This window comes from Aythya ferina (genome assembly GCF_964211825.1).
Source record: "Aythya ferina genome assembly, chromosome: 7".
In the NCBI taxonomy this organism is placed as follows: Eukaryota; Metazoa; Chordata; class Aves; order Anseriformes; family Anatidae; genus Aythya; species Aythya ferina.
In genome coordinates, this window is record NC_140302.1 from 16,742,474 (window position 1) to 16,764,989 (window position 22,516).

General features: G+C 38.5%; 1 protein-coding gene across 9 annotated transcripts in view; it reads left to right on the top strand.

The window, feature by feature from the left end:
- Positions 1 to 22,516, top strand: part of USP54 (ubiquitin specific peptidase 54) — a 98,502-nt gene that overhangs the window by 47,393 nt on the left and 28,593 nt on the right. For all 9 annotated transcript variants that reach the window (XM_084525782.1, XM_084525781.1, XM_084525784.1 and 6 more), the window contains 8 exons: positions 339 to 1,200; positions 3,784 to 3,876; positions 13,686 to 13,820; positions 15,287 to 15,400; positions 15,578 to 15,660; positions 17,400 to 17,505; positions 20,359 to 20,505; positions 21,857 to 22,006. In XM_084525782.1, the coding sequence (XP_084381908.1) occupies positions 1,054 to 1,200; positions 3,784 to 3,876; positions 13,686 to 13,820; positions 15,287 to 15,400; positions 15,578 to 15,660; positions 17,400 to 17,505; positions 20,359 to 20,505; positions 21,857 to 22,006 (975 nt within the window). In that variant the 5' untranslated portion in view covers positions 339 to 1,053. The remainder of the gene's footprint in view (positions 1 to 338; positions 1,201 to 3,783; positions 3,877 to 13,685; positions 13,821 to 15,286; positions 15,401 to 15,577; positions 15,661 to 17,399; positions 17,506 to 20,358; positions 20,506 to 21,856; positions 22,007 to 22,516) is intronic.

Genomic DNA, 22,516 nt, shown 5'->3' on the forward strand with positions numbered 1-22,516 from the left:
TAAGATCTTAAAGAAATACAATATTTAAGGATTGCAAAGGGTATGTATGAACACTGGCATGATAGTTATGTGAATGTGTTTTCTCTTCTTAAATCTAACTTCCTTCTTAACTCTACTGACATAGGTCAGCCCTCCTGCTCTACCATGCTTTTCTTATAACTCTGCGTTCTTTTCCGTGTTATTTTATTTTTTGGGTGGAGGAGGGCTTATATTTTTTGCTTTGTCTCAGAAGATTCAGTGTATTGTGGGAGGTGAGGCAACACTGGTCTTGGCAGAACACCACAAAACCAAGAGAGTAATTAAATGACGCAAGCCTTTGATTATTTTTCTCTCTCAAGCTTTCTGGCATGGCTGGGCATTCCGATTGCAAAAGGAGGATCAGGAGGAGGAACTTCTAAAGATCGCACTCAGAATTAGAGGGACTGTATCAGACTCCTTGCTACTCTAAAGCTCGTCACTCTCAAGTTCTGGAGTTGCTGCTTTTTTCCTGTGAGGATAATGTCTCTTTCATCACCCAAGACAGAAGGAACTGAAAGGGAGCTGCAAAGACTTTGTTATGGTTTTGGTTTCAGTGCTCTCCTACTAATTGGATTTTTCCCGTCTTCTGTGGGAGGATTATAAAAGAATTAGAAAAACTGTTTTGGGGGGAGGTTGGGAGGGGGGAGGGAGGTAGCTGTTGTTTTTCTCCTTGATTCAGGGACCTCCTTAATCTGCCATTTGTTCCCTGAAGTCACTACCCACTTGGAAAAGGGAGAAACAGCATAACAGATGAACTTGCAAGACAATGGATTCCTTCCCTCTGCAAACTTTGTCCGTGGCTGCTTGTAAAAGAGGGTTTTGCATACGTAAGCATCAAATGAAGACTAGCATCCTGGGCTGGATTTAAAAGAAACTGCTTCTGTCCTCAAGAAAAGATAAATTCAATTTAAACTATAAATTACAGAATATTGGACGTTGTTCCAGTTCTGAATTTTGGTGAAAGAAAGGGAAGATCTTATCACGTAAAACACTGTACCAGCCAAAGCTTACAAGTTCTACAGCTAAAACTGGAAGATGTCTTGGAAAAGAAGTTACTTTTCTGTGGGTCGGGGGAATGTCCAGGGGATGTTTACTCCACGAAATACAACCTCAATAGCACCCAGTAAAGGTCTGAGCAATGAACCGGGACAGAACAGTTGCTTCCTGAACAGCGCACTACAGGTAAGATCACAGAATGCAAACTGCTTTTGTCATCTCCTTCTGTCTATTGCAATACTTTCTGTGCTGTGCAGCATGTACAGCCAGGCTTGACTGTGTAATTGTTTGAGTCTAGGTAGAAGAGAGCGAAGTTGGCAAATGCAGGTTAGCTGTGTTACAGAACAGCTCTGGGAATTTCCAGTTTTTCTTGGTGAAATTGACAGCATTTGCACAATCACATAGTGCACTGAAATCACATAGTCCTTTCTGTGAAAACTTGTATCAACCAAAGGTGAACATGTGTAGAAAATTTATTTTAAAATAAGAGAATATTGAATAGGTTTCAGTATGTCAACTCCTAAAAGTAATTTTTTGATGACCCAAAGGGTTAATGATATCTGTACAGAATATTTTTACGCAGTCCAGTTTCTTTTTTTAATTGCTGATTTGTAGTTTAGTTTAGATGTTTGAGTATTTACCTTTTGATTTAGAGAAAATAATTTTCCTCTGTCAAAATGTGGTGGAGTGGCTGCTCTGCTTGCATTGTCACTGTTTGCATATTTGGAATGGCTGTTTGAGTTTCGGCCCTTCTCGCTGAAGGGTTTCAAACCCTTTCTCCACTTCAGGCTCCTTCCCTTCGTATGACTTGTTTGTGTAGCACACACTGGGTCACTGTGTCTTTTTCCATGAGAAAAATGAGCTGCTCAGCTAGCTTCAGGATAGCCTGGTGGTACGAATAATACAAATGGAAACTCTTGTGACCCTCAAACAGCTTAATATGCCAGGAAGTACAGGACCGGGTACAAAGGAAAGTGCTCACAAGAAAAGTGGAGTTTCCAGTGATGTGCTGTATTGTTCTGTGAAGCTGTAAGGTGTAATCACCGGCTGCCTCCTGACGCTGAGTTAAGCCGAGGTCAGAACTAAGCGGAGCCTAATGGCAGCTGCACAGCGTACAAGAAATAGCCAGGTGTGCGACCTGGCCTGCAGTGTGCTGCATAAGCCATTTCCTTCTGAAGCTCAAGAGAGATAGTATACCAAAAATATTTACAGTTAAAGCTGAATACAAATAAAACAGAAAACAAGATGATTACCATTTTGCAATAATATATACTTCTGTTTTTTCATCTTATTTTTAACATTGTGCGAGTCTGAGGGACTCTTGAATGTTGTTGCTCTTTACTATTAAGTATTTCTATAAACATTCAAGATAAACTCCAGAGGCAATTACATTGAAAAATTGGACTCATTCCTAAATGTATTATTTCTTCTTTTTGTGAAGTCTGTAGTAGCTCTTCAGGAATGTTGTATGTAATCAGATGCTTCAAAGGTTTACATTGCCTCCCAGGCCCTTAAGTATTGGGAGAGTTTGAGTATAAACATACCCCTCACAATTCAGCAGGTTTGGAAACCTGACAGATTAAAGATTCTCTAAATGCATTGATTTCGTAATACAATTTAAGGTAACATTTGGGTGCTATAATTTAGCTAACGAATTGTGAAAGCTAGCAACACTTCTTGAAAGCAGTACATTTTTTTTTTCAGAATACTACATTTTTCTAGTGCATTGTACTGGACCAGTTAATCAGAATTAGCTGTTCGGTCCCTCTGCTCCTGCTAATGAAGTGTTTAGTCAGTCACATGCCAGCCTCAACCTTCCCGTTCCGTCTGGAGCCTGGCACGGGGCGATTTAGGTCAGGGCTTCTTTCAACACAAGCCTCTGCCCCCCTGCCAGGCTGGTGGGACTGAGGGCAGGGCTTGCAGGAGAGCCCAGTTGCTGTTAGCTGAGGTTGAAAGAGCTAGCAGCAACCATGAAGAACTGACTGTGAAGCACCTCAAAGCAGTAATGTCGCTGCTGTACATGTGGAAATTTAGATGGTTGCCCAAGGTTGCGCAGGTTTGGTGGTAAAACAGCAATAAAGCTTGGTGCTATCGCAGCAAACTGCCTTGCACTGGTGCTAGAAGGGCGTACGAAGCCTGCTTGTTTTTATGTGCTGTGATCATTACCACAATAACTACCCACACTGCGTAGGGTTAGAAATCCACCGGTCATCACAAGATGTAAATGCACTTAGTAACGATAACAGTGGGCACAGGGAATTTTAGTCATTTATTGTTTTGATGTGGAAGATCTTGTTCATGTGTTGCTCCTTCTGGCATGTGGCCTTTCTGCTCAGAACATTGAGGTTGCTGGGGAGGAGGAGTGAAGTGCCAGGAGCTTACCTGCATGGCTGTTGGGGCTTCTGACAGCTCTGCTGAGGTTTGCAGTGTGGTCATGCGACTGCTCACTGTGGTCCAAGCACCAGGGAGCAGTCAGGGCACCTGCAGTTGGAGCTGGCAATGCCACACAGGCAAAGCAGCATGTCTTTAGTCTAAAAGCACGTGAAAAGAAATTGAGAGGTATGTCCTGCTCTAAATTAAATCCCAAGTGCTACAGTTCTTGAGAAAGTAAGGTGAAAATACCAGCTTGCTGATAGCTAAGAGGCACACTGTGTTAAAAGTGACATCCATTAACACTAATGTGCTTCTGGAATTGTTTCACATGCATTTTTAATCAAAGCTTTATGCAGCATATTCATAAAATCATTTGTGCTCCTCTTTGTGTTTCAGGTTCTCTGGCACCTGGACATTTTTCGTCGCAGTTTCCGACAAATCACGACGCACAAGTGTATGGGTGATTCTTGCATCTTCTGTGCTCTCAAGGTAAAGGTTGGAAATAAATTTCATTTATTAAAAAAAAAAAAAAGGCGTAATATATCGCCAATATTTAATTAACGTGCATCTGGAAATTGGTGAGAGCAAAGGTGAATCTGATTAGTGGCTGGGTGCTGATACTCATAGTGCTGTTCTTAAAATGTTCCACTACATTGTGAAAATACTGTAGGTGAAGTTACAGATAATAGGACTCTCATCAGTGAAGTGTGGATCATCATGAACCTCTGTGTTTGAAATGATCACTTCATGCAGAAAAATGTCTATTTTCTTTGTGTGTTTTTCTTATTTGTCATTTGGTTTATAAATATTTTATTGCTTATGGTTAATATGTTCTTCAGAATTTACCTTTCCTTCAGAGCTGCTTTAAATGTCAGCATGGAAGGCTTTTCTGTTCAAAGCTGTTGATTATGTAAGGCTAAAAGGTATTTTCTACTGTAAATATTGATGTTTGTATCAAAAGGCGCAACTCTTTGTGGTCTCAGTTTTAGAAAACATCAATTCTGGTTTTAGATGCTGATACAGTAACTGTCATAGATGCTGCCTGGACAGTCAGATATAGATACTAGTTCTGATTCCAAGTACTCTTGTGTACTTCTTACATCTCCTTTTGTTTCTACCCATTAATTTTTAGTGCTTCTGCTGTTTTGTTTTGGTTTATGTCCTCTTTCTTAAATTCTGTAAACCCAGTGCTGCCTCTTATCTGGTGAGAGAAATGGACGTAATCAAAACAGGATGAAAAAAACTACCTTTAGTTTTCCTGAGCAGTTATTTCTCTCTCTGAAATTGGTACTGAGATATTTTTCTTTGATCACAAACGGATGGTAAAACTTAAGTAAATATTTAAATTCATTTTGGGAGAACTTAATGTAATATAAATTCTGTGTTCAGAAATGAAAAGGAGAGACAGCATGTCTTACCATATGGCAAAATAGAGAGTGCAAGGTTTAAATTAAGATCATTTGAAGTTCACAGGTGATGTACTATAACAGCTGTCTTGTTGCTGATAAGTGACTGTGAAGGTGAGAGACAGACTTGAAATGAGATAGCCAGGAAGGTTTTTGATTGTTCTGAAGGGATTTTCCATTGCAAAAGAACAGCAAAGAGGAGACTCTTAAGGCATGAAAGAGATAAGTAATTTCCTTTTGGAGGGGAATCTATATCAACACATCTGTTGAAATGAAGAGACAGGATGGTATTTACAGTGGTATCTTCAGAAGAGGATGTTGTGGTAAGTAAGGAGCAGGATTGCACATCCAAAGTGAGAAATACAGCTATGCAGACAAATAAGAGATATTGAGTATATCCCCTTCCTTGTAGTGAAATGGCTGAGACAGACATGATCTGGTTTGGGTTTGTGAAGTTCAGTGGGATAAGTGATTTGAAGCTCGTTTTTTGGATCATTCCCTCAAGTATTGCCAGGTGATTGCTGGCATTCTTTGGTAGCTGAGGGCAGAGAGAAAAGGATTTGGGAAATGATGATCTCTGTAAATTTTTACTATTCTGGTGTTTAACCTAACAGTAGGATATGGCAAGAAGATACCAAAAGTCCGACGGCTTCTGCCATTTGACTGAAAGTCGAGTGAACTCTGAGGTGGAGTTGCTTGGGCTAATAGAGATATTAGTTGAATCCTTACTTGACATGAGAGCACTGAAAAAGGAGGGGAAAAAAAAGCCATGTGAAAGAGGAGAAGATGAACATTTATCTAACTGGTATGGAAAAGTGAGCTGTGAAACAAGATGCTTCTGGATTAGCAGTACCGGTACAAAAGGGCAAAGCACTTCTATAAGACTGGAAGGTGGCGGAATCTCTGCAATATGTATTAAAAAGCACACATTGGGTCAGAGTGTGTTTAGTTCTGTTGATAAAATTATTACTGCACATTTCGGCAAGACAGCAGAAGTGTGTCATTATAAACTTCTTAAGTGACAGGTAGAGCAGTAGAATTCACAAATCTCATGCCAGCAGCCATATGCCTACTTTGAAATTATGCAGCCTTTGAAAAAAATGCTGCTCTCTTCTTGCTCACAAGCATCTTTGAGGACTTTGGTTTGTTTCCTATCTGAAGTTCCTACCAATGACATCTTCAGCTGTAAGGTGTTACAACACTTAGGTGTTCAGCAGTTCTTGCTTTTTGCTAAATCCCGAAGGTGTTTTGCACATTTTAGACAATTTAAATCTGGCTGCGTGTGGAATTGTAATAGCTCACAAAACTTGGTGCACAAAGAAAAATTCTGAAGAAACGCATCAACAATCATGTGGACAAGTATTTCTGAATGTGGGCAGTAATGAGTACTTGACAAAGAAAAAAATTGAATTTCAACAGGCTTTAATCCAAACCAAAATTATTATGTATTTTCATCCTGCAGTCTGTTCTTTGTGGGAAATACCAGTGTTCTACCCAAGCCTATTCTACAACCCTTAGAGTGTTTACAGACACTTATTGTAAAAGTATGCAAGAGAAAAATTGTGCAGAAGTCTGCTTGTAAGAAGTCACGGAACTGTCTTACTCCTGGTTCCTGTATGTTTATTAATTTTTAAAGCATCTCACAATTTTGTTTTTCTCTGAGCAATGTCATGACAAGTTTCCACCGTAATTAAATTGTATAAAATGTTGATATTTGTATGTAAGTATTTGAAATATTCCCTGATAATCAGTGTTACCAATTCAAATATTATAAAGATGTGCAATAAAGAGTGTCACTTGATTTGAAATTGGGGATGTAGCCCTCCCTCCCCCAAGAAGCAAAGAAAAGAACAACTACAGAACAATGAAACCTCCACTAACACCAGAGATGTTGCTTGTCTCACAAGTGTGCAACTGAAAATGTGGGGATACTAAATAACAAAGGGATGCACCAGGCATAGCCCCAGACTATGGAGATGGTTGCATTCATCTTCATAAACTCCTTAAGCAAAACAGTACATGAAAAACAAAAAATCCCAAAAGGCTGTTGAAAAGCATTTACTTGTCCTCTGCTGCCCTCTGGATAAGTCTTTTCTTTCTCTCCTGAAAATGTCAGTGCTGCCTGGCACACACAGTACGTGTAAACTTGTATATGACAAATGGGATAATATGTGTAATACGTACCTATTACTGCAGGCATCACCAGGAGCGTTCTGTGTCCTGCTGCAGCAGGATCAGCCCTTCCCATCCTTGCTCATCTCCTCCCCTGCCCCGCTGTTCTTGCCTGCTCTGGAAGCCTCTAACTGTTGTCCTGCCAGGGTAATGGCAGCCTAGCCTCCAGCTCTTTGACATCCTGTTTCTCTTGAATCTTGCCTTAGGCTTTGCTAAGATGAGGGAGAAGATATGGCTGGATCCAGTGGGAAGCCAAGAATTTGGATCTCTATACCATGCGAAAATGTCCCATTAGGGTCTGGGGAGAGGTAACTAGCCTTGCATGCTATCAGGTGGAACTGCCCAAGACGCTGGCCAGAGCGAGCGAGGATGGAGCAGGATGCGTTTGCTTTTCTCCAAAGCATGCTGGCATGTTCTGATTCCAGCCTAGCTTGTGAAGGGGGCAGGACTTGGGGGAATAGTCTATTTGCCACCCCTGCTCTCCATTTGCCTTCGCAGGATACCTTCTGTGTTGGTCAGAGAGGGTTCATGCTCCTTCCCCGATTGGAATGGTTGCCAAAGGAGACACTTCCCGTTGACTTCAGAGGAAGACAGTCTTCACCAGGCTAAATTTAGCCTTTGAATAACACTAAAGTAGTTATTTTTTTCGTGCTTGCTTGGCTTGCTGCAGCTATTTCTAGGGATTCTGATGTCATGCTCAGTATTTACTGTAAATGCTCAGCTAGCCCCATAAATATTATTTGATTTTAATTTACTTTATAAAATGAGGGATCGCAGGACAGTGATGTTTGTTACTAGATATCAAATCCCATTTTAGTTTTGTGCCACATTGAAGACATTTACTGCATAAATTCTTGAAGTAATTTAAAAACTTGCTAATCTACCTAGCTACAAAGTGAGCCTTGAAATCCTTCCAGGCATCTGTTTGTTGGCCATTTTGAAGGAACATTGCACCAACGGCTGTAAAATACAAGGAAGAGCTGCAGAGACTGTACTGGAATCCCAAACACTGTTCCTTAAGATGTTGTGGCGTTATTCAAGGTTGTTTGTTTGTTTAGTACACTAGCTGTCCTTACCGCTGTGTCGTTTGCCTGCTGTAACACTGGAGCAGCTTTTTGATTTATTATTAATGTTGAAATCTACTGTGTTCTGTTTTGTTTTCCTTTTTCTAGAGCATGACTTTGCTGTGGTGTTTGTTTATTACAGCTGGAAGGGGGCAGGAAGGGGGAAATCCGTCCACTGTGCTGAGCATGCTACGGAGTTTGTTCTCCTTCCAGGGATTGTGCTGGGAGCTCTATAGTGCCAGGATATAGGACAGAGTGTTTTTTGTAGTTTGCAAGAAAGAATGCTCTATTGATTGATAAATTCCAACAGGGCTGTTCTTTTTTGTAATTCTGTCATGCAACAAAAACAGGAAGAATGTGAATTTTCTGCTTAGAAATGATTGTTTTCTAAGGCGAAAACTGAGAACAATAGGATATTGGAATGCTTAAAGAACTGGAATTGCAGTAATTCATGGGTCTGATTAGGCGCCTATTTGAAGGATTTGTTATGAAAAGTTCATGACATGGCTGAGACAATAGGTTGGCTGCAAAAATCTTGTTCTCTTCTTTTGTGCTTTTTTGGTATATCTTGGGCTACAGCAGTATCAGAAATATATATTGTAGAATAGACCATAAAAGAAAGGAATAGAGGGAGGTCTAGGTTGATTGTTGTCAGACTTGCAGGTTTTTGAAAGTGATACAGAGACAAATAGGGTCAGAATTATTTGCACACCTGAAGGCAAATATAAGGAAATAATAATAATGAGCTAGTGGAAATAAGGTAGGTGGAGATTTTTGTAGCTGGATGGGAGAAAAGTGAGTTTAGTAGGCAGAATCTCTATTGAACCAGGTTGCTGTACTGAGCAGGAGGAGAGTGATGCTCTAGATGTGAGGTTGTAGACAAAAAAAAGCTTTAAAACAAAGAGCTTTCAATTGAGTTAGAGCAAGAATAGCATTGATATGTTGAGCAATGGGATAAGGATTGGCTATGTTAATATTTGTAGCTTTTACTAAAAGGCAGAAACTGTTAACATAGGCAATACTAAAGCATTTGGAGAGAATGTGTTTTGTTCTTTGAAACAAATGCGTGCTGCAGTGCTGTCCACATCCAGAAGTAACTTCTGCTCAGTGCTGGAAGAGAATAATTGATTCTCAGAAGGCTGCCAAGGACAGGACTCAAATTTACAGTGCATGGACACTGATCTGATTCACTAGCTGTTGCCTGTTGTATTCAGTCATCAATTTATTTTTACGCCAGGCTGCTTCTACGTGCTGGATTAAAAAGTCACTGGTAAACGTGCATCAAGTGGAGGGTTTGTTCCATCAGTCTGGTCAGATACATAGTGCAAATGTCAGCGTACCCCCAAACTGAATACTTTGTTCCTAGGTGATTTCAATGATCTCTTAGACTGGGAAGAGGGGGCAGGATTCACAGATATTTCAGCTTCACAACTTTAAAAATAAGTCTGAAACTTCAATCCCAGGGATTATCTCAAAGAATAACTACTGTCTTGTTTTCTAACCAAATGAAGCACAACTCATTTTATGATCTTGCATGCGAATTTCAGCAGTCTGAAACAAAGGCAAGTTTTAACTTCAGCAGTTCCATAATATCAGTTGTATTCCTTATCTCAAGCCATAAAGCTTCCTTTGAAGCTTTAGAAAGTTGGTATTGATCCCCAGACTTCCCAAAGTGGAGGAGGTGATTCCAGAAGATCACTGACTCTGCAAGCCCTTGTTCTGACAGGTTGCAGAAGCCCAAACCTCTAGTAGAAAGGACAAGAAGCTTCCAGTTAAAAACTAGGGGGAAAAAAAAAAAAGCCTTTTGAATGGCAATAAACCAAGTGAGGCCTTAGAATAGATTGCCTGGGGTGGTTAAGGAATTTCCAGATTTGGATGCATCTGACAGCAAGCTGGCCTAAGATCAGCTATGTGAAGAATATAGTTGATCTTGACTTAGTACTTGGGCATGGACCAGATGCAACTAGATGGGCTTCAGCAATTTATTTCTGTAAGGAACAGTTGTGCTTCCCAATTCTGCTGTCTGTGCTGTCCTTTCCAGACCCTTGCAGATCTGTAGGGAAGGAAATATGGAGAGAGACAGGCTTTTTTCTTTTTTTCTTTTTAGAGACATCAGGAACGCAGTGTTACTAGAGTGCAAACTTCCTGGCTGAAATCCCTTTCTCATGCTCTTCTGTAATGGCTCATCCCAACATGCCAAGAACAGATCATCAGTATAAAAATCAAAGAACTGCAGTTAATTCAATATTAGGAATTGCTCATGTTCTATGCTAAGCCAGTACATTTTTCTCTTTCAGTTCTGATGCCTCGATTTGTTTTAATGAAAACTAGTAAAAATAGGAAAAGCTTAGCTTATTCATAAGGCTTTTAGTGGTGTCTCTTCATATTGTGGCTGTTAAGGATACTCTCAACTGTATTGGAATGTAGCCACTGCAAGAGAACTTCAGTGCAGTGAATATGCCAGTGGGGTTTTTGCTATCAGGAAGTTTGGAAGAAAATTAAGTTTGAATGTTTTGTATATGAAGCTGTCATTAAGTTCCAGAAGCATTTGGAGGAAATTTGTCATCAAAACTCCTGTAGCAGGACTAGCAGCGCTTTCCTGGTCTGCGCCCAGCTGGCTTTCAGACTGCATATGGAGCAAATGTAAGTGGTTAACAGTGTAACTCGAGGGCAAGATCTGAACTTAAGGAGAGAGATCCAACTTAGATAACTTAAAATGATGAAACATCAGGAAATGCCACACCTGTCCATCTAAGGTTGAGAGACAAGACTGACCTGTTCTGAATAAAAGAGGAGCGAAGAGCCTATCTTGAAAAATGAAAAAAAGGGGAAACAACTCCCCTGTCCCCCTCTGCACCTCCCCAAGCAGAAAACAAACAAGAAAAAAAAAAACAAACCACCAAACCTTGTGCTCAAAGTGAGTTTGACTCCATTGCAGGTGCATTTAGGGCTTCCTACTAGCTGCTGTGTTGTTTCAAAGTGTTTTAAACTATGCTGTGCAAAGATAAAGTAAGATTTGATCTTTGTTAGATTAAAATGCACAATTACTATTTTTAAAACATTTTAGTCCTCAAAATTTAAAGAAGACTATACCACTGAGTTCCATGTCATTACAAACCTTGAAAGACATTCTTCTATGTAGTCTTTTAGAAGATAGCACTGGGAACTTCTGCAGCTTGATTTTACATATTAAAATTCTTTACAGCATTCTTTGTTACTGAATTATTTCTGTTCTGTGGTTGTGGTAACAAATTTCACAATTTTCTGCTATTGTATTTAATGAAAGTTGTTCTGTTTGTTTTTATAATCTTTATTTTTAGTTGTGAAGGCTGCAATTTTGTAATGAAAAAAAAACAAACACCACAAAGCAGCAAAACTGCAGGATCTTAAGGAATTAACTCTGAAACAGTTGCTTATAAGCATCAGGATCACATTTTTCTGTATCGAATCTGTGTTAACTAACAGGGTACGTTGCAGGTAAAAGTAGAGTATGCATTATTTTCTCAAAGATGGTTTTAGTCTGCTTGCTTGTTGGCTTTTGTTTTTCCCTCATTAGAAGCCTGGGCTGATCCTCCCCCTGCCAAGCATTCAGAGTTATTTCAGAGCTCTCATTGGAGCGAACAGGTCTTGTCCATCAGCTCCCTGAGTTAGGTTGCGTGCCAGCCACTAGACAAGTGCATCAGTTTCCACTTCTATGAAGTGAGACTGATGATAACCAGAATGAACATGTTTCTAAAGCACAGTCATGAATATTTGCAAGTGCTCCTAAATTGTTTAATGAAAAGTGTTCCAGTAGGATGGAACTATTTTTCACTGCTTTTGGTTTTTGAGGTTCACTGAAATGAAGAAATTTATTAAGGAAACGTGAAACTTGGCTCTGTTACCAGTGTGACAGAAATCGGAGTCAGGATTGTTACAGACAGAGACTTTGTCTTTTTTGTATATGTGTGTATATATGAAAGGTAGCTGAGGAAAGGTGTTGTCTGTAACTCATGAACTGTGAGACTTCATTGCCTCACAGCCTTCTCTTCGTTATTTTCCATTTCATTTTCCACTAATAAATGCAGTAATAGAAGAGCGACAGTCTTCAGCACAATGGTCCCTCACCTATGAATAAGCACCATAAGCACTACCAAAATAAAATTTAAAATAAAAAGCAGTAAAGAGAGATGTGGGTTTTACCTGTGTGTCAGATTGTGTCAGCGCTATAAATTGTGTGATTTCTACAGCCAGAGATGGAGCAGACACTGAGGTTGGTTTGTTTGGGCTGTGCAATGACCGATGTGTTCTGCACTTTTTCAGCTTCTTCCAAGCAGATGAGGTGGCAGAGCTTGGCAAACCTTCTCGCAATTGACTATTCACTTTCTGATAAGAAACAAATAAAGGTAGTTAAAGGAGAATAAGGTTGAAGATTTTTATTTCCAATGAATGTTAATTCTCTATGTTGGGGAGAAGCTTTCAGTAAGTAAGGGAAGTCCCCCAGGAATGAACATCATTACAGATTCTCATGATCATTGAAAGAAAAATAAATCCTCAAACTGGTTTGAGACTAGCTTTCTCATTTTTGTTTGATTTGTTTAGAAGGTAGAGAAGCCAAGTAGTGTATAATTGAAGATGTTTTTTCTTTTTACTAGAGTAAGAGTAGTCTTCTTCTGCAATCTTTAGGGAAGTTTTATAGGGAAATATTATAGGAAAATAGATGCAGAATTTTGGTACTGACGCTGATGAAAATATTTGGTTTCCATATGAAATGAGGTAGAAGGAATAGAGTGTTGTAAGAGTAAGAATTGTCTGGAAATAAGTGCTAGAATTTTTGACTTAGACTGAGGATCTTGCATACAAATCTTTGCTTTTTGGGAGGGTGAAATGAAAATGAAATAACTGTTCAGAAGATCTCTTGGAGATTACAAGTGCACACAATAAAAGTGGGGTTTTAGTCAGCTGGGAATATGTGCTGGACTTTCATGTGTATAGCCTGTGTTTAAGGTGATAATGCATCTCTATTAAACTACTTGTCCTTGCAAGTGATTACCCAGATGAGCTGTGAGTTGCGGGTATGAAAATGCAGGTGTATGGCAGCAAAACAGCTGGCCATGTACTGGAGCTGCTATTCAGGTTGTGCCTTTTCTCCTGTGTGCAGACCCAGGCATTATCTGATTCTTACTTGGGTAAGAATTTACTGGAAAGTAAATTCCTGCAAGATTACAAGCAATGCATTGTGGGCTGAGAAGTTTGGAAAAAGTTGAGTGAGAGGGAAACAGAAGTCATGTATAAGAAAGCTATTGGTGTGGAATGTAAGAATCAAGAGGGAGAAATAGGAATGAAAAGTGTGGATGTTTTGATGTCTTGTATTTGCTCTGGGAGAAGGTCCAAGGGTGATTAACATAGAGGAAAATTTGCCCCTAGGCTCCCAACCCTTAGTTCTTTGCAAATGTGCTCTTTGAAATGAAAGGAAGGGAAACACCACAGGGATAGATGTGGTTTCAAAGGAGAAACTCCTAGGATTGTCGCTTGTAGTCCCTGTGCAATACAAATATGTGCTGCTTGATCAAAGTGAGTTAAAGGTTTCTTGTTTCTTTTCAAACAATGTATTAGTCACGTGTTGCACGTGTTGGAAAAATACAGTGACTGAACTATTTTTTGTTTTTCTTATTAGAGTATCTTCAACCAGTTTCAATGTAGCAGTGAGAAGGTACTGCCTTCTGATGCCCTGCGCACCGCTCTCGCGAAGACGTTTCAGGATGAGCAACGGTTCCAGCTGGGCATCATGGATGATGCTGCTGAATGTTTTGTGAGTACAGTTGAAAGATGGTCTGAAGGCATAGGTTCTTAATCAAATTGATTCTTAACCAAATCAATTCTTAATCCAAGTACAAGCATGCCAGCTTTGCTACTGGATTTGAATCCTCTCAGGCAAAGCACCATTCAGAGTGGAGCCCTTTCTGTACATTACATCTTTCACTTCCTGTACCTACCCAATTTGACAGTAGCACTGGAGGAAATTATAGAAATGCTAAATTCATATAGCTGTTGTAGGTCTTCTCCTAGCCTTCTAAATGAGTTTATGATAACCCAAACTATCCCGTTTTGTAGAATACCATGACAGAGAATAATTGTCTAGAAAAACAGTATAGTTTAATAGGCCTATTTAAAATGGAAATAGATCATATCAATGAAGCCTTGAAGTGAAATAAGGGAGGTGAGCCTATACAGGAGCCCCTGTCAACACAGCGGTGATAAATCTTTGTGTGTAGCCCAGCACATTAACAGAGGTCTGTACGTAGTAGAACATGGGAACTTCAGATTTTGTTCCTTTCTTGAGAAATCTAAATAGCCCATCTATTTCTACAGGAAGAGTCCCCACAAGCATGTTAGGTTAACCATACTGGTACAAAGACACTTAAGAGTGGTAAGAGTTCTATTTTGAGGTTAAACTTTAAGGCAGAGATAATTCCATAGCTTTTCACTTGGTTAACGTTTTCAGCCCTAAGGGCAGAGATTTAAATGGCAGAGGAAGAACTTAGGTATTAAAGTTCAAAGGAAGCAGTAGTAGTTCAGAGTTATTTTGCCTACCAATTAATTTTGACCTGGTTATTGAAGGCCTATCAACTATCCAGGCAACTTATGCTAGTGGTGGAAACTGCTTCTGGAGAAGGTGGCAGCAGCCTGCTGTCACCAACAGATAATGTTGGCAACAACGGGAGGAGCGGAGGTCTTAGTGGACAAGAAATCCTAGGAGCTTTAAAACAGATGGAGTTGTCTAGAAAATGTTTAGAGCTTTTGTTTCATGTAGGACTTAGTCTGCCTCTTCATTTACTAGTTGTCCTCCACTTTTACAGAATGCAGATTAACCATATTTCAAACCCTTTGTGGAATATAGAAATTGGCTAGAGTTATTTGGTGTTGATGGGAAGTTAGTTGCAACCAACTGATTTTAAAACTGCAGAGCTGCTGTGCCTGTTACATTAGGTCAAATCTACTAATTTTGAGAATTGGACAGGATAATCTTCAGGGGTACCTGTAAATAAATGGTTAACTGATATAGCATTTAAACTCAGATGTGGTAGCCATTTTCTCTTATAGCAAAGAAATACCAAATCCCTTGTTTTCTAAGCAGGTTTCAAAAATTTGTCTTCTGTCTCTTTATATAGTACTTATAACACTATTCATTGCATCTGACATGCTTTTGTGATTTATATTCTACTTATGTCTACGTCTGAAATGACTTAATGCTTTTTCACTTCTCTCTTGGACTAGGAAAACCTGCTAATGCGAATTCACTTCCACATTGCGGATGAGACAAAGGAAGATATTTGCACTGCACCACATTGTGTTTCCCATCAGAAGTTTGCGATGACCTTGTTTGAACAGGTGAGGTGATGACGCATGTTGTATACAAATCACAAATCCTCAGTTTCACATTTTTCAATCCAAAGACATGCATTGCCATGGTATTAAAAAAAAAAAAAAAAAAGATGCATTCTCACAGCAATGCTCCCACTTGTGTTTTTAATCTTGTCAATATAACTACTTTTTCATTCTCTTTAGTGTGTTTGTACCAGCTGTGGTGCCACCTCCGACCCATTACCTTTCATCCAGATGGTACATTATATCTCCACAACCTCACTTTGGTGAGTTGAGACTTTTTTCCCTGTAAAAAAAAAAAAAAAAAAAAAAAAAAGCTTATTTATACTGGTACTGTGATTTCATCTTTACCTTCAACACTAAATGTCACGAATGTGGTTTGTTTGAAGTTGGAGGATATTTTATAACCATGATAAGGAGCATGAGGGCTTAGTGGAGCAGAACTTATCAACTTAGGCATGGATCAGTGTGTCTTCTTGTTTACGATTCTGAATCCGACAACTCTAGTGCCAAGGACTCATGTATCTTTTAAAAGACCTTAGTGTGTGAACAGGTGAGTTATGATAAGTGGGGGGAAAAAAGCTGGAAAGGACCTTCAGATGCCTAGTCTGTCTTCCCATTCAAAACAGGGATAACCTCAAAGCCAAATCAGGCTGTTCAGGGTTTTGTTGAATTTGGGAAATGTTTGGGGACAGAAATTCCACGGTCTCTCCAGGTTATCTGTTCGAGAGCTTAACCACTCTGTGAAACTTTTTCACTATTTTCCCCTTATCAACAGGGACAGTCTTCTTATGATAGGAGATAATCAAGTTGGTCATGTGTGGTTTGCCATTGGTAAATCCATGCTGACTGGTTTGACTTACCTTCTTGTCCATCTTATGCCTGGAGATGATTTCCAAGGGCATTTGGTCTACCTTTTCCCCAGATGGTAGAGCAAGATTGACCAGCCGTATTTAGTTCCTTGACTCCTCTTTCTTATTAATGTTGAAGATAGATATAGCACTTGCTTTTTAATAGTTGTTGGCCATCGTAACCTTTCATTAAAGGAGCTTTTGCTGCTCTAGTTCTGTTAGAATTCTGTTGAATGAATTCTAGAAGAGATAAGTTGATTTTTCTCTTCCTTTAGTAAGCTGCTCTTCAGTTATAGTCTGCCTAAACCTGATAGAGGTAGAATTCTGTTGTTCATTTCCATCTCTAAATTTTGATTGGGATGAAAAACTGTGTGTGTTGGCCAGCATGAGAGAGCAAGCCTGAAAAGGTTGTCTTAAGCTGCTGGTTGCTCTTCTCATTCAGATCTCTGTTAAAGGCTACTACTAGCAGTATATAAGGCATAATATAAAGCTAGGTTTCATTCTCCCTTGTGGCTGCTACCTGCCATTCCACCGTGCTGTGCTTCTGTAAGTTACAGGCAGAGACAGTGTATTAGAATATTATTTATTAGAATTGCATGAAAATAATTATGTAAATGGTATTCAGTATTGTATATAAAAAATCTCAGTAACTCTTGAGTTGGATATTATTTTAAAAATACCAAGAAAAAATGCTATGTTTGTTAGTCTTTTTATGTACTTATCTTTCTTTTAAACTGGACAGTGAAATCAATTAAATACTGTGCTATTTTTTGTCTAGTTTTCTCTGTAGGGATGTGCTTTACTGTGCTAACATCACTGTTGTGGTAGCCAAAGGGAAGCATTTTGAACAAATGCTTCATTTTGAAATTAAGTATTTCTCAAAATGCTAAAGCTTGTTTTTAAGTTGTAAATTTTAAGTCAAATCAGAAACCTTTCCTGTTTTTTAATAGTTTTTTTTCTTCCATATTACAGGTGACATAATTCACGGTTAATAATGGTGTTCTTTGTACTACATTAAATATAAAAAATGTTTTGTATTTTAAGGTTCTTAACTTCTTACATAATTTAAGGGCAACGTTCTTGCTTAATGTGTTTTTTGTTCATTTTTATATTTTTGTTAACCCTTTGTTTCCCATCCTTTCTCTATACTAAAGCAATCAAGCTATTTGCATGCTGGAGAGACGAGAGAAACCCACTCCAGATATGTTCGGAGAGCTTCTGCAGAATGCCAGCACTATGGGAGACCTGAGAAACTGTCCGGTTAGTATGCTCAATTTTCTTATGAGGACAACAGATGGGACAAAAGAGAGTTAATAGATTACACTGACATATACCTTTTAATTCATGAGCATTTTCAAGATTTAGTTCGTTGTAGTGATTGGGCTTGATTTTGGTACCTCTCAGTTACTCAACAAAGGAAATGAAAAACTTCTGATGCTGTGTGCTTTCTTGTCTAGAGGTAAGTTCTAAGAATAGGCAAGGATATAGTGCTTGGAAGGGGAATAAAAACAAATGTTTTTATTGAGCTAGAAGCCACGCAAAAAGGTGGTGAGAAAAACTTGAAAATGTTTACATTGCCCACAGGGAATGTGCATGCAGTCTACTCCTGTTCAAGTCTGTATGGCTGCTAGAAGTACCTATAATATGTTTCCATTCAATCTCACTGAAACTTGGTGAGGACTCTAACACTAACATGAAGCAGCAATTGTCTGCTTTTATTGTATGAAGAAAGTTCTGGGATCTTATCTTAAGAAACAGAGATGACAAAGAATTTGGAAACTATATCTGTATATAGGAGATGTCTCTATGTTGACAGTAGTTTAGATTATCTGGCTTTTTAGTAGTGTTCCCAAAATCCGTCCAGTTATTCTGGTGTGTTATTCTTTTCTGTGAAAGTAGGGTGTACCACCTGTAATAAGAGCATGGGAAAGGAAGTACTTCTTGTAGAAGCATCTCAGTAACACCATGCTATGACACAAATGTAACTACTCTTGTACCAGTTGTTGTAATTACATGTACAAGATTGATTGTTTTGCCTGGATGAGATTCCATTCAACTTCATCACTACTGTTCAGCTGGGATAAATTATACTGTTGACAACACTGTTGTTCTTGCATCATATAGCCAAAATGTTGGTCAGAGGCGAAGAGAAAAGAACAGCCACTTCTCACTGCCAGAGGATATTCCAACAGCAAGGGCTTGTAGGCTACACGGTGTATTTGCAAGAGCTATGTGAAAGGCAAAAACCACCACAGAAAATTTGAGGGAGTACTGTTCTGGATTTCTGGCTGACATACTCCAGAGTATGGAGAAACTGACCAGAAAGCGTAGGTTATAGTTGTCATGAGTGATGATTGGAATTTAACTGACATAAATTCTTAAAAAGAATATGCCTAACTGATAGCCATAGGTGACTGTTCCTAAAAATGTTCTGCTATGCAGTAAAAGTCTGACAAAGTTCAGCTGACTTAAGTCCTTATATCAGTTGGGTTGAAAAAAATACAAATGGTTTTGGGTAAGCATGAAGACATTTTTGTTTTTAAATCATAAGGGCTTGGTTTCTAAAACAGGAGTTTGATATTTTGTTCTACCTTCTAATTTAGGTATATTCAGATCTAGGGCCTTAGGTAGTTATGCAAAAATAGTGATCATCAAACTTTTTTTTACATATTGATTAATAGGTAGGGCAGGAAACAGCTGCATAATTGCTGCTTTGTGTAATGCTACTGTTTGACATCTCAGGAGCCTGAAGTGAAGCAATACCAGGCTCTAACAGGAATAGCTTGTGTGCCTATTCCCTGAGGGTGGTATAAGCATTTCCATTTTATGCCTGCCTGCCTGCCTCCCCCTTAGCCTTCTGTAGCTTGTAACTTTGAAACATTCACTTTTAGCCTCTGTATAGGTGTTAAATTCTTTTTTGGCTGTTGTCAAATAGTGGTTTACTTACGATTTAAAAAAAAAAATAAAATAAAAAAAAACACAAATAGATACTGTTTTATTGCTTAAGAGATTCACAAATCTTAGCTAATAACTAAAACAAGGGAAATTTGCTAGAAAGACATTCCTTGTCAAGGTGAGCTGCTTTGTGTCTGAAATACTCAGTGGGGTAAAATTGCTTGCCAGCCGGCCCTTTCTGCCTCTTTGTTTAGTCGCAAAATCTTTTTGAGGCTTAGCTAAGGCTGGACTAATAAAGCTTCACTTGCATGACTTATTAGGATTCCATTACAAAAATTGCTTCTGTTAACTAGTTGAAACACAGGTGATGTCAATTTGAGCTGGTTTGTTTTTTTTGGTTGGTTGGTTTTGGTGAGGTAATCCACAGGAGTGCCTGTACTTTATCCCTTACAAAACATGTGTGAATATAGTCATCTTAATATTAAAGCCTGGTAAATACCTGTAACGTCAGTCTTCTACCCATAAAAGAAATGAACAAAAAAAAAACAACCACACAAAACAAACCAAAATACCTCAAGCCTACTTTCTCATCATTGACTTGTCACTAAACTGGAGCTTTTCCTTTTTATTTTCTTTTGGTTTTGCCTGTTTTTTTGTTAATTGGGACTGAAATTCTGGTTAACATTCTAGGTTGTTGTGGGGAGGAAGCCTTTTGTGTTCTCTTCCAAAGGTGTAGTGTCAGGCATGACTATATTAAATGGTGAAACTGTTCCTTGCAGACATGAGAAACTATTCTCAGTAGGAAGATGTTTTTTCTGGAATCTTTTTCCAGAGGTGCCTGTATGACCTGCCATGGGGGGAAAGTGAGTTCTAAGAGACTTCTTCATAGTTATCCTTAAAAATAAGAAGACAGCGTGCTCTTTGCTAAAACGACTGTGATAATTTTTTAATTCAGTAGGTGAACTTTTTTTCATAATGCTTTAAAGATGCTGTTAGTTCCAACAGATAATGGATAGGAAGGAACACTGAAAAAATTGTTAGTTTTAAAACAAATTTGTTAGCCTTAAAAGCAAGTTTCTCTCTGAAGATCTTTTAAAACTAACAATATAATAAATAATGAGAATATAAAAATATATTCTTCATAATAAAGAATTATTTTAACTAATTTATAATAAATGGAAAATATTTATTTTCAATGTTTTTGTTTTAAATCCTCAGAGTAATTGTGGGGAAAAGATACGTATTCGTCGTGTGCTGATGAACTCTCCACAGATCATCACCATTGGCTTGGTTTGGGACTCGGACCACTCTGATCTGGCTGAGGATGTTATTCACAGCCTGGGCACTTGCCTTAAGCTGGGAGATGTGAGTTTTTTTGTAATTTCACAGTACCTAAAAGCATGCAACCTTTCTCGTGATAGTCTGTAGTTGCTGGATTGAGAAAAATAAGTCACCACCTCTACCTTTTCAGCCTCTGAATAGAGGGCAGACCCAAAGATCTGGTCCGATTCTGAATGCTTCATAAAAACTGTGAAAGTACTAGTATAATCATGTGTTTTCAGCTATATTACATTAATGTGTAAGGTGCTTGAAAATAAGAGAAAACTACTTCAGAAAACAGTTTGAATTAAATACATAGAAGTGTGAGAGAATTTTGATTGCGGTTTGTGCTGGTTTCAATTAAAATACATTTGTACACTTTCCACTACAAAGAACAGAAGTTTATTACTTTTGAACATAAAATACAGTTTCTGCTTGTTGTTTAAATCCTCTTTGTTTACACCTGTAGTTGTAACAAGGAGAAATAACTTATAACTGAGCAGTCTCTGAGAAATGGTGGGTGGCTGGCATTGTGTGACTGACTTATAGGTTAAATTAACTCTAGTGTATGGGATATGGAGCTTTATATATCAGAGGATGCACTTATTCTACGTCAGTTTGTTTTAGAGCTAAGTAATTCATATACTGAATCTTGGCTGTGCCATATTCTAGCACTGAGATATTACATTAAAATACATGTACAGAAGAAGAAAACATCTAGTGCTTAGTGAACTAAAATCAGAGCAAGTTAATGGAAGTGTGGTTAAGAATGCATGGTACTTGCATAGTAAAGCAGTAACTTGCTAAAAAATGAGTCCAGTGCATTTTTAAATAAAACATGGTCAATTAAATTCAGAAAACATTGTTGTATGTGCCAAATTCTTTTGACCTACTGTTGTCTTCATTTCATCTTCTTTGCTTAAATTAAAATAAATGCCACTTGTTTACTGTCAGCACTGCTTTATTTCTACAAAGTGATGAGGAGTAACAGTCCTAAATGGTATTTCATATAATCAGCAAGCATAACAGAGTATATGGAGAATTTCTTCCAGTGCAAAGTAGTTTTGCTTGTATTCATTTTTAGAGTAGAACCACACTAGAAATTCTGAGAAGTTATCTATCACTGTAAACATCTTTAAAGCATGGCCACAGTCTCCAAGACTGACTCAATTCTCGGGCATTTGGTGAGTTGATAGCAGTCTGTTCCTGGTCTGTGTCTCTAGGTTCGTTTAAACGTTGGTCAATTACTTTAGTCTTTGACTTGTTTTCTTAATCTAAGCAAAAACAACGATGCCTCTCTTGTAGTACTTTGAGGCCTTCAGATGCAAAACAGTATATAAAATGCTGGGTATTTTATTGATTTCTGCTTTAATTTTTCTTATTTCCCTTCTTGAAGCTCTTCTTCAGAGTAACTGATGACAGAGCAAAACACTCCGAACTGTATTTGGTGGGAATGATTTGTTACTATGGAAAGCATTATTCTACCTTCTTCTTCCAAACGAAAATCCGCAAATGGATGTACTTTGATGATGCTCATGTCAAGGAGGTAAGAAAGTAATGCTCAACAAATTCCTAAGAGATTATTTTTCTAACTAATTGTATACAAATCCATACTGTTCTTCAAAGATTTTGAGAAATCGTGTGTGTTTTGCTACTCTAGTTCTGTAGCTCTGTACCTTTTTGTGAGCAAAGTAAAGCATTCACAGGAAAGCATACCAGAAATCTCAGAAGCCCTATTCTTAGTTGTTCTGTTGGCTGCCAATCTTGCTTTCATGTTGTTGTTTGAACCCCCATTGTTTATTTGTGCACACAGTTGACATGCTTCGCTTTCCCTTACTGATGAGTGGTGTTGCTATTTAGTGCCTGCTTTTGGAGTTGCTTGTTGAAGTATCTAGATGCCAGACTTCCCTGGTGGTTGCTGCCAACAACCAATTTTCTACTTGTTTGTCCCTTTATTTTAATTCTCACCAAGCATGAGGTCCTTGACATTACAGATACCAGTGCTGGAATCCTGGCACACTGTTACTACATCCCATTAGTTTGTTTTGCTTTATTT